At 46.3% G+C, this 12,630-nt stretch overlaps 2 protein-coding genes across 2 annotated transcripts; both read left to right on the forward strand.

Annotated features, from left to right (window-relative positions):
• The first annotated feature begins 4,881 nt into the window (after window positions 1-4,881).
• Window positions 4,882-5,570, forward strand: LOC116497777 (natriuretic peptides A-like). Its single transcript, XM_032201709.1, has 3 exons — window positions 4,882-4,992; window positions 5,094-5,367; window positions 5,483-5,570. The coding sequence occupies exons 1-3, from the start codon at window positions 4,882-4,884 to the stop codon at window positions 5,506-5,508; spliced, it is 411 nt and encodes a 136-aa protein (XP_032057600.1). The 3' UTR covers window positions 5,509-5,570.
• Window positions 5,571-9,574: 4,004 nt separating this feature from the next.
• Window positions 9,575-11,715, forward strand: LOC116497646 (natriuretic peptides A). Its single transcript, XM_032201514.1, has 3 exons — window positions 9,575-9,694; window positions 11,102-11,387; window positions 11,651-11,715. Exons 1-3 carry the CDS (start codon window positions 9,575-9,577, stop codon window positions 11,665-11,667), a joined length of 423 nt encoding a protein of 140 aa, XP_032057405.1. The 3' UTR covers window positions 11,668-11,715.
• Window positions 11,716-12,630: the final 915 nt, after the last annotated feature.

The following is a 12,630-nucleotide window of genomic DNA, read 5'->3' on the forward strand; positions in this document are numbered from 1 at the left end:
CGTTCACTTCTCTTTCTTTTACTTATTTCTCTTTCTTGACAGGACTGTCTTTGAAGGTTCAAAGGACGTGTTGGCACTGAGTGATATATTCAACCCTTATTCACACTGGCTCCACCGATCCATCTATAGATGATATACTGAACAAGTTGTACTCCACCTCTCCCTTGAGTTTCTTAGGGGAGAGAGAATACAATACACCATCGCCGTGCCATGTATTTGTACCAGAATAATGATTTGTGAACTTCTATCTGAAATTTAAGTACCAAAACATTTGTTTTGCTTATGTACTAAATGTATAAATGAACAAGTTCCATTATGTCATGGATAATAAACTCTTTCCCATAACTGGGTGGATTTGCTTCAGTTTTTTGTTGTGATTCCCTTTCACATATCATTTTTGAAAGTAAAGCAGTGTTGCTGCTTGCAGTTAAACACAATACACTAGAAGTCAGAAATATTTTGAAAGCTGCTTTCTGGTAAAAATGTATTTTTAACAGCTTTTTTTTTAAAAAAGCAAAGAAACAGCAGCAACAAAACACAACCAAACAAGCCCTTTATACTCAGGTTAAGATATAACATATGTATAACATTCTTCACAAGAGAATAATCAGAATCCAGGACACAAAGCACCAAGTCTTTGACCAAATGAACTAAATGTGAACTAAAAGGTTAGCTGTATTAACAGACATCATTATAAAGAGTTTACTCTGCATTTGGATCTGTGATTGACAGAGGAATGAGACATTTTTATGAAAACAAACGTGTTTCTTACTAGTATCTCTCATCTTGTCCCTAAAAAATGCTAACCTTAGACAAAAGTTCAAAGGTACCCTACTCTTCCACAGATAGATCCAGATATTACTTTTCTGTTAGAAAAATGATTTGTAAAGTCAAGATTATATAAAAAACACATCTGATCTGCTCTTTTTTTTTTTTTTTTTTTTTTTTTAAAGCAAGCCAAGTATTCACTGAATCAAACAATGAACAAGTTGGAGAACAGATACATGGCAAACATCCTGAGAAAAAGGAATTCTGTATGAAAGCTGGTCTGCCAAGATCATGACTGTGCTATCCTGGTGTTGGTGAGAGCTTGAACCCCGCTAACAGCTCCATGGAAATCTATAAGGCTGCTCACATGAATGTCTACACCAACAATCACAAATGAAGGCACAGCTGTATACTTCCAGACAGATGGGCTACACAGCTGTACTCCTCCCATTTTCTTGTCCACAAGACAGATGCTCCTGGAAGAAAATATTCTGGTAATAAGCCTAGTCCTAATAGGACCCCTGGATAAAAACACGGAGTGCAAGCATATACATAAAGCAAGCTTATCAACAATCCCCTAGCTGTATGTGTTATGATTTTTTGGCAGTTCATCTCTCATTAAGAAAACCTGCTCGCACAGAACATCCAGAACTCTACTTTCTACTTGTCCAAATCATTCAGACTCTATGCTTTGGTTCTGCTCCTTCCAACTGCAATTCCCATGGACTGAGGGCAATCCAGGACCTGCTGGAGTACTACTCAGAGCCAAACTAGGAAAGTTTGCTTCTTTGCTCGTGTTTCAATATACAGCTTTCACTTCTAGCCACAGACTTGCTCTATTAAGGACATCAATAGTACAAGCTCATAAGTAGATTTCAACACTTAAGAGCTGACTACCAGAGACAAGAAAGCACAGAATCATTTGTTAATGGAGGGTCTCCCCTTGCCCAAGCTACCAACAGCTCTTCTCTATATTTTCTTGCAAGCTTTTCTCCTTTCAGTCTCTTGCATATATAGAAATTAACATTAATTCTACCTGTCTATGGCTATTTCAGCCTTCAGAATCTTTACCTCCTCAGACCAGTATTCACGAGGTTATCAACAATGTGACAGAGCCACAAGTCCTAAGCAGAAAATCCAACAGCATATCCTGAAGCCTCTCTAGTTATCAGTCTTTGTGAGGTCTTCTGCTGTTTGCTACTTAGTGTATTTAAGCTAAATTTGATAACAAATCAGCAGCAACAGTGAAAACACACTAAACAGTCCCTTGCAGGCAAGGAATAGCCTCATCACTTACACAGGCACCTCTGAGCACAAGCTCTCAAACAATGGAATAGGCCACGTAATTCACTTGTTGTACTCTGTGCTGCCTTGACAATGGGAAGGTTTCTGCCTTCTTCCTAACAATGCTGGGTGTGAGATCTCCCCCTCAGTAACCCTAGGAGCAGGTGTATTCTCATAAGCATGAAAGCTTCTTGATGTTGGAATTTCAACACTGAATACACTAAAAACCTAATAAAGGGTGAGTGCTGCTGGGTCTGTTTCCTGAACATCCTCATCCTGTTTCTAAACTCAGCTACACTGCACTGCAAATATTTTCAAATAAAATAACAGAGATCAGAAGAGGTTGAAGACTGAGCTGCCCACTCATGAACAGAGTCCTACAGAAGATGAGACCGACAAGAGCTCCAATCCCACAGAGGCTGAACTTGTAATGTGCCATTCTCTCACCTGGCATTTTCTGTGAATATTTTTAAAAGCCACTTTTCAGAAACTAAGAACAATTTATTTCACATAAAAGGCTCCCTAATTAGATCCCTAGGACCAAAGCCAGGTGTGTTTGTACTTTAGATAATTTGCTTAGTCTTATTAGCATTTAAATAATCAGGGCTAAGCTTTGAAGTTAGCATGCCAGTCAGACAGGGGAAGCTCACCTCTAGCTGTGTGATTTCCATCTCTGCTAAGCATGAATTTACCAGCTGGGGTTACAGAAGTAGTTGAAGAGAAAAGCCTACAGTGAAGTGACTGCCACACAGAAAGAAACACACGGATATCTTTCCCAAAAGTGTCTCCTTTTGTGTATCTATTTATAAATGATGCTAGGCAGCAATCAAGATTTGGTCTAGTTTATCATCAGAGGGCTGAATTGTCTTGGTCACGTACACTCTCACTGCTTTACCCCTTCTTACTCCTGCCTGTCCTATGCAAAATGGAGGATGTTCCACGCCCTCACCTTAGCTATCTGCTCTCATTCTGTATCAACATAACAGCTCCTTCCTTCATTTGGGCACCATACTTTCAAAATAAGTGCTTCATTTCTCTCTGCCAGATTCTTCTTTGAATTCTTCTTTGCTGTGATGCCTTAAAAAAAATAATTTGCCAGCTGTTAAGACTGTTGGATGCAGAGATCATGGTCCCATACCATCTGATGTTGCTGGTTTGCTTCCAATTTAAGATGAATTATGCCGGCTGTAAGCAAGTTTGTGGAACAGAAAGACACACACACACACACACACAAAAGGGGGAGGAAGATGTAGAAACTTAATATATGTTGCTCCTTGTGCAACACATGGCAGTAAAAGTCCACAAAAGGTTGGTTCAAAACTCTCTAAAGTCAGAGGCAAGATTTGCTTTGGCTTTGTTGAGCTTAAAGACAGACTCTGAGCTAAAAGCCCAAGCAGAAATCACTGGATATCTACTGAAACCAGGGAGATTTATGAGTGTCTGTCTAAGCCAACAAGGGGTGCAGAAAGCAGAGACTTACTGTAATTGCTCGAATGTCATCCAGGTGGTGATTGAAAGGACCCTGTGTGCTGCTCTGCTCACTGAATTCTCTAAGGATCTAACAGGGTCATCTTGATTTGCACCCCAGGACCAGTAGAAATTGTACTTATTTATATTTGAAATTTGCCACTTACACAGGAGAGATGCTGAAAGTTAATAAGAAAGTGCTTGCAAAGCTCTGAGGCAAAGTAAGAGAAAGTTTCATACAAAGTGGCCGTCTGTTACAGTTGCCAAATTGGTAATTGCAACGCTTTTGTCTGGGGAGCTTAAATCCAAAGTCCTAAAAAATCTATCTTTGGGTGAAGTCACCGACCTTTCTGGAAGGAGCACTTTTTCCATAGGGATTTCTCACTCCAACCCCATCTGTGAAGGGACAGAACGCACCAGCATTTACGGGTAAAATGGTGGAGTATGGGGAGAGGCTGGTGACTGATTGACTGCTACAGCCAAGGCATGGCTGGAGAGCTAGGAACGTGTCCAGCAAAGTGATCAGCTGTAGCATTGCTCAAGGCAGACTTAAGCCACCAAAAATTTAGTGGCTCAGCTACAGAGCGGTGGGTTTGGGGGAAATGCCAGAGGAAGGCAATGAGCATCACCACATGAACTTGCAAGGAAGGAAAATTTAAGAGCCAGCCTCAGACCTCGGTCTATTCACAGAGCACAAAAATATCTACACAGAGAAGAAAAAAACTGTTGGGAACTGCTACAGACAGCTCCCCCCTCTTCTTTCTCCCACGGAGGAGAAATGATGCATCCCTCACCTCTTGGAGGGGAAAACAACACCCTGCTTGGGCCAGCTCACGGCTCCTGTGTGCCTGCAGATGTCAGGCAGAGCAAACCGGCAGAAAGCACAAGGTGTTTCCACTGCATCACCTCCTACCTACCGGTGATGGAGAGGGGAGAGAGGGGGGAAGGAAATCACCGGGAAAATGAGTGCTGCAGGAGGGGAGGAGATGTCTCGGGGCTGTTCTCTCCCTCTGGAGGAGGTGCTGCACCCAAGGAACCCCCCTCTCCCATAGGGTCACCTGCGGGGCCAGTTGTAACCAGTTCCCTTATCGGAGCCGGGGGACAGGGCTCCGGCTCCTGCGGGGATCTGGCAGGAGGCAGCTGAGCTCCCTGCGGGCAGAGAGCGGGGATATAAGGGGAGGCATCCGTAGGCAAAGCAAAAACACGGGGCGAGCTGGGGTAGGGTAGGGTGGGATAGGATAAGGATAAGGATAAGGATAAGGATAGGATAGGATAGGATAGGATAGGATAGGATAGGATAGGATAGGATAGGATAGGATAGGATAGGATAGGATAGGATAGGATAGGATAGGATAGGATAGGATGCAGCTGCCGGCTGTGTGCTGCAGGGCCTGGCTGCTGCTGCTCGTCCTGCCCTGGGCCGGGGCTCCGGCAGCCGGCGGCGAGCACGGCGCGGAGCTGCGCTCCCTGCAGGTACCGGGACCGGGACCGGGGCGGGCCGCGGACCGGGGAGCACGAGCGGGGCTCCCCGTCCCTCTGCCACGGCTCCTTCCCTCCTTCTCCTTCCCCCCCAGGACCTCCTGGAGGCGCTGGGGCAGCTGCGGGACGAGGAAGGGGAACTGGCTCTGGACGAGGAGCCGGAGGCTGGAGCTGAGGACGGCGGCCCCGAGTGGGACCTGCCGGGGACCCCTCTCCCGGCCCCCAGCCCAGCCGAGCCGGCGGAGGGGCAGAGCCGCTGGAGGAGCCTCCTCTCCTCCTCCCGACGGAGGCATTTCTCCGGCTGCTTTGGGACGAGGATGGAGAGGATCGGCGCTCAGACGGGGCTGGGATGCAACCACTACAAAGCCCGTAGGTCCCGGCTCGGCCCCAGCGCTGCCCCGCGGCTCTACCCCGCCTGCCACAGCCCAGGGGACCGGGACAGGCGCTGGGGCACCCCCGCAGCTCTCCGCCCCTTTTCTTCCAGGTTTCTGGAGGAGAAGGAGAAGCTGAAGTCGGGACCGGCATCCTCGAGCCTCCGGGCCGGCGTCCAGCCGCCGGGCAGCCACGCTCCCCCCCCCCCGGAGCTTCCAAGGGGCTGGGTACGCAGCAATAAACCTTTTGTACAAAGCGTGGCCGTCTGAGAGTGGTTTGTGGGGTTTTGGGGTCACGGTGTAGCACGCGGAAAGCCCCTACAGAGATCTCCTCCTCTGCACGGAGGGTCCTTGACACTGGCTGGAGCATCCCGCCGGGTCTGGGGCAGCTTTCTGCGGCAGCAGGAGGGGTGGTGGCAGCACTGTCGGGCACTGTCGGGCACTATCGGGCACTGTCGGGCACTGTCGGGCACGGAGCAGCCCCTCGGGCACGGGGCTCGGCGGCTCTCCGAGCGAGCTGCCGGCAGGGCTGAGCTGCGGGCCCCGGGCCGCCGGCCTTCAGCACCGGGGACAGACGCCAGAGGGCTCGGCTCGGCTCGGCTCGACCCAGCCCGGCCTCGGCGAAGCCTCCCTGCCCTCCTCCCGGGGGTTGTGCAGTGCGGTTTAACCCGTGCTAAGCTCCCTGAGCCACTGCACAGCCCGCTCCAGCTTCCCAAGGCAAGGCAAGGAGCACGGACAGGCTGCGCAGACGGACAGGCGGACAGGGGGGCCCCCTCCCGGGAGCAGCCACCCCACACCCCAACCCATAGCCCCGTCGGTGAGGGGTGGCTGGGATGAAGATGTTTCCTCCCCAGTGGAAAAAGTGAGGCACCACTTATCTCAGTTGCAGCGTGGCCTGTCCTGTGATCGCCGTGTGCGGGCAGCTCACCAGGCATCATCACTTTCTGGTTTTGTTTCCCACGCTGGCCACCTTGGCTCTGTGTTTCCTCCTTAATCTAACCTAACTGACAGGAAAGAGAGCTTGGGTAGGGCATGGCAGAGCCTTGTCAAAGGGTTTGGTCACCAGGGGGTGAAAGGAATCCAGATCCAGCCTCTGCCCCAGGACTGCAGAGGCTCTTTACTGTCAGCCCACCCTCCAGCAGTCTTCACTTGCACCATGACAATGAAATGGACACCCGTGGAAGGATGTGCAGCAGGCAAGGGCATCGGGTACAATAGGTGTATTGGCAGAAGGGATCCACAAAACATCAGCCCTTAAGGCAGCCTCATGGGGCTGGAAGAAAAGGACATTGCTTCATCCTGCTGGGGAAGGGGCAGAAGTACCCCCAGCTGAGCTCTGTCTATGTACCATCCTCCTCCTCACAGGGATCCGGACACAGGGCAGCACCCTTGGTGCTCTGCCTCTCTGCTCTCAACAGCCTGTGCTGCTTCCTAATGCAGCCTCAAGTCCCCATACCTCCTGTCCCATACCCCAGGGGGCTGAGTGGGACAATGTGCTGATTTCCTCTTCCAAAACTGGTCACAGTACACATTTAATAAGAACCTGCTGCTCTCCCAATGGGGTTTTTACCAATTGAATGGCCAGCAGAGCAGCACAGGCAATGACTTGGGTTTCTCTCTCCATCGCTGGACTGTAAAGCCTGAAGTTCGTACAAGCCTTGCAAGGGTGATGATACTGAGATACCACAAGCAAACAAACAAGTGAGCTTTATAGCTGAGTTCTGACATTTTACGCTCCATTTGTTTTGGCACAGATGTGAGATGGATAATAGAGGGCAGAATTTGGCTTTGTAAACACAGGAGCTCCTGTGAGGGTCAGCCATTTTATCTCATCTAGGTACTTTCATATGTCCCACATGAATAGCACACAGGCATCCCCAGCTTAGAAAAATACTGTCAAGGTTGAAGTCAAGCCCCTAGATCTCATTTATCTGCTGTGGCATATGGAAGATGGAAAGTGAACGAGCCAGTGAAAGAAAGGAGTATCTCTTGGTCCAGGTTATTGAAAGCAATCCTGGGATATTAGATTGTTTCACAGGGACAGGTCACTCAAAGCTAAATATTTCACAACTGGGACTGATATCATGTTCCTCAGTTTCTTATAGCTGGGTTTGTGCCTCCGGGGGCTGCTTTACAAATGTGCTGAGCTCTCAGGCAAAACTCAGATCAAGCGACAGCGTTTTTTTAGCACAGAGGCAGCACTAGAGAATACTTGGCGTGTGGGAGGCTGAAAGAAACAAAAAAATGGAACAGTAACAGACCCTAGTTATCTTAAATTGGACACTCAGTATTAACGAATTCTCACCTTTCTCAGTTTAGAAAGTGAAGATAATGCCCTGTGCAAATAAACGAATACACACTCAAGAAGAGCAGAAAGAAAATACTTGTAATTAGTGAATTATACAGACAGTGCAGCATGGAGTGTCGATAAAAAAGCTATCAGGTTTTTAATTCTTTCTTAACCACAATTTGAATATAGACAGAATAATAAAAGAAATGAGCACTGCCTCTATGTACTGAGAAAAAAAAGTGCTGAGGAAAAAATAGGGAGTGATCTTATAATAACACATGCAGAGTTGAGCTGACTTCATGCTATATTAGGAAAAAGTAGTGTTTGAGCTTGATTTCACAACCTTGGGAATGTCCTTTCTAGTATAATTTTGGGAAGCTGATCATGTGAACTGTGTGCATGTTTGTATACAAACATTATGTTAGGGCATGAAAAATATTTTATTATTCCACTATTATTTAGCAATTCTACCTTGGAGATTCATTCATATAAGATCTATATTAATATCAATAGTTAAAAAATTGTTATGTATGCAACTTCCTTATATATTTGTATACAAATTCCTTATATATTTTTTCTTGTTTCTATGTCAAATAACAAGAAATGTTAGGAAAATGCAGCACAAACAACACATTTTATTATTTAGAAATCTCCCATAGTTATGTAAAAAAAGCAACCTTTATTTGCACTGTACAGAGAAAAACAATGCTGGAGGAGGAAATTGCAGCAAATCTGCATTTTTGTAATTTCTCATTTAAACGTAGGCAGTTTTCAGCTAATCTTGAAAGCTTCAGCACTTGAAGAAACAAATAAATGCTTTTCAAACGATATAAATATTAACTGTTTCATTTAACCCCCTCCCCAAACAAACAAACATACACACAAAATTCACTCTTTCTCCCTTAGGGACAGATTCCGATACCTTTGCTGAATAACACTGAAAGCCGTTTATTTCAAGTTCTTGCTGAGCAAGTTGCTTTCTGGTACAATGGCATTAGAAACTAGTACAAGAAATTTGACCGTCTCTTCTTTACATTTTATTAATGCAAGGTCAAGCCTTACCATCGAAGTCTAAAGAAATCCCATTGATTTAAATGTGTAGCTGCTAATAAGGACTAATTTTTCCACGGTGCCAAAGTCGTTTGCCTAGGGGCTGGAGGCACTCGGTGTCCCCGCAGTCGGTCCAGACGTTAGCGGCTGTAATGAGGTGCGGATCGGGGCGCCTCTGTTGTTGGCAACACACAAATACAAGGACTCAACGGTGATCTCACCTCTACGGCAATGAGGAAAGAGAAGTGGCCCAAACCTGAGATTTTCAGCACAGTCGGTGGTATGCGGTGGCTACGCGTATGCCATATATAGAAGGAAAGTGCGCATGATACTTTAGGTGTCCTAAAAGTATCCTTCAGCCTTCGCTCTCCACCAAGCGCTCATCTGAAAAGCTTTTTTTGCTTTCCCTATAAAAGGTAATTTCCCTATGGAAATCTTCTGAATGAGCAGAGTTTAGAGCCGTTTCGGGGTTCTTTCCCATCTCCATAAACCTGACCATAGGGGTCTCTTGAAAGAAAATTGCGAAGAATTTCCAACTGGACTATGTAATCACAGCGCCTGGTATCAAGAGGAGGGGGAGTGACATGAAATCACTGACTTGTGACATACATTCCTCAGCAACAGCAGCTGCTGCCTAATGACAGCTAATAAAGGGAATCTTCCCTTGACAGAGCTGCATGCCTGCAGGAGAACTGGAATGCGCCCCAGATAAATCCACTGATAACCTAGGAAGCAGAGATCACACCCAAACAGTATAAAAGAGAAGCTTCCGAAGAGAGAGGATAGGACAAGGAAGGGAGAGACCTGAAGAGCCATCTCAGAAGAAACAGCTCGAACGCCCCATATTCCGAACGAAGGCAGCACCATGGACACTAAAGGCTCATTTTCCTGTGGTTTCCTCTTGCTGCTTCTCATCCAGCTCCAAGCCAGCAGAGCCAACCCCATCTACAGCCTCAGCCCCGCCAAAGAACTGGCCAGCATGGAGGTGAGGACTCTCTGCTTTTGCAAGGTTAAACTTTCAGGGGGCTTAGAGGAGCGTGAGGTGGTGTCTTTGCCTTTCTGTTGTACAACCAGGTAGCCGCATTAGCGATCACATGCTGGGGGATGAAGTCTCAGTTCTTCACAGGGGTTTAACGAAGCTTTGTAGAGTAACCCCCTCCAGCTCTGGGATCACCCAAGCTCCTGGGGAAACAGAATTGTGATGTGGGCTGTCTGCTTTGGGCTGTTGGTTCTTATTTTCTTAAACAGCCACCTCCCTTCAGGTTTCTGAATGAATTGGAGCAATGTCCCAGACAGAGAACAAAGTGATGCATTGCAGTAGCTCTGTAAGAATAAGTAGACAACTTTTGGGTGGGCTCCTTCTGTCTGTCCTGCTAAATGGCAGGTCCAGAGGAGCAGGGCAGTCACACTGCTCCAGCTTTGTGGGTTTAAGGGAATTGAGCTGCAGATAGTTGGGAGCTGAGGAGGCAAAGCAGAGCACCCAAAGTAAGACTTTCAGATGCACTACTTGCGCAAATCGAAAGGAGCAGTATCATTGTGTACTGGGACTCATCCAGAAAAGACCCTACAGCTACAAAATTACCACATGCAAACTTGTGAGTGATAGGTAGAGAACAGAGAGTGATACTTAGAGAACAGAGGGTGATCCTTAGAGAACATTATTACAACAGCTTGGGAAGCAATACAAACTTAAGATTCAGTCTTGCAAGACCAAATCTGACAACTTCAACATTTCCTTGGCCAGCTAAGGCCAGATTATTGCAGCATCAGACCAAGACCGAACTCCCTAAGATAATTAGGACGGTGTCAGCCAAACTGCCTCATGCCTCCAGGCTCCGCTATCTCCAGCAGCTAGCTGAGGAGGGTGACTTCCAAATGCAGAGATTAGTGGAAACACCAAGAGCTCCTCACAGTGCTGCCACTGCAACAGCAAGTGGTGACAAGCAAGCAGGTGATCTTAGGCAGAAAAAGAAGAGAAAGCCGATGGCTGACAAGCAGCATTGCAGACAGCTTCTGAGAACGTGGGGGTCATTATGGATTTAGAAGTACTTTGAGACTGTGTACCACTGACGTATTGAGTTTTAAGTCCCGGTGCAAGGCAGACCTTACTTTGTTTCTCTGCCAAGAGCTGTTTTAACCTTGCCAGTAAGAAACACTGCTGTGGAAGACAGCTTCTAGCAGCTTTTGGCTAGACCTACCTATAGACAGAATTAGTGTGGAATTAGTGGATTTACTGCCTAGCTCAAGAACCACCAGCAAATCTGGAATCCAACCTGAGAGACTCCCTAGGGGTAGATTTAGGACCATAAGTGAATGCAGAATCAGATGAGTTGAAGGACTAGCAAATGACCATGAAACTCTGAGTTTCATGAAACTAATTCTTCTCTTGTAGGCTCTGCTGGAGAGACTGGAGGATAAGTTTGCACTGATTGAAGCCCTGGAGTCCAATCCTGACCTGCAAGAGCCCAAAACCCAGGAGGAGATCCCACCAGAACTCATAGATGACAGTGATGACCAGAAGGCTGAGTCCAAGCTTGCACCCAACACCCCTCTGTCCTACAGGGACCCCTTCCTCAAGAGACTGAGGGGGATGCAGATGCCCAGGATGATGAGAGATTCTGGCTGCTTCGGGAGGAGAATTGATAGAATTGGCTCCCTGAGTGGAATGGGATGCAATGGTGAGTCCAGCCTAAGCCAACTTGGTGAACAGAACAGACTACAGCTGTGTTAGGCAGCAAGGGAGGAGCAGGATCTCGTTTAAGTCTTTAATAATAAGAAATAGTTACACAGGTTGAGAAAGGCGTTCGCTTCAGCATGAAACTTAAGCTAGTGTGAAACTTAAACTGTGTCTATTGATTTGATGGATAAAAGCACTGCTGGCAATAGCGGTGTACACTGGGAGACAGATTCGAGTAACATTTATTGCATGTTTGGCTTGCAGGTTCCAGGAAGAACTAGGACAACTTCCCTACCCGTGCTCTGAAGAATGCTTTACAGTACCCGTTCCTCCCAAGATGAAAGCCAGATGCTTCCTAAACTCCTCAACAGAAAGTTATTCCTATTTTTATTTATTTATTTATTTATTTATTTGATTTTTTTAAAGAACATTTCTTACTCTAGCACCAAGAGACCATCTTTAAATAAAACTAACACATCAGACATCTATGTTGGACCTCTCTCCTGTCTGTTGCATTAAATTTCTTGTATTTTCCTAATGTCAAAAGCCTACTTTTTATTGGTACTCTGGTACCCGCAAGGCTGGATCTTACACAATACTGAGAAAGTATGAACCTGGGAGAAATGAGAAGGAGGTTTTCACTAGAATTTCCCTCTGTGCACTAAGAAATTATAACATTATCAGGAAAAAAAGCTTGCTCAACACTGGAAGACCAACACGAGCCCTCCTGTAGACAGGTTTCAGTACCAAGAGAGTCCTTTTGCTGATATAGCTTATTCAGTCAAGGCAATTGCCACGCCACTGCCATAAATCCCTCACGTAAGCAAAATTTACAAGAAAATAAATTAGAAAGATAGCAAAACTTCACAAGTAAGAAGATAACCAGAGGGAGGAAAGGGAATTCATTGTATATGCTTTCTAGCACTGACCGAATAAAGGCTACAAGCATCAACAGAAAGATACATCACTGACTGTGTCTTGTTTCACTCTCTATGGGGTTGAGCTCCTGAGCCCCAGTTCTTCCTGAAGGATCCTCAGAGGGTGTGAATCCTATCTCAGTATTTCTACGTGTGAGGGAAGAAGGGGTCACTCCTATTACAGAGCAGCTTGGGCATAACATTTATCACTTTCTGGGAACAGTCCCTCACACGGTTGTTCTAAACATGACTAACACACAGACTGCAAGCCTGATACAGATCTCATTTAAACCTTTTTAGCTCAGTCTCATACCTATGATCTGAATT

Source organism: Aythya fuligula, chromosome 21, assembly GCF_009819795.1.
Source record: "Aythya fuligula isolate bAytFul2 chromosome 21, bAytFul2.pri, whole genome shotgun sequence".
NCBI classification, from domain to species: Eukaryota; Metazoa; Chordata; class Aves; order Anseriformes; family Anatidae; genus Aythya; species Aythya fuligula.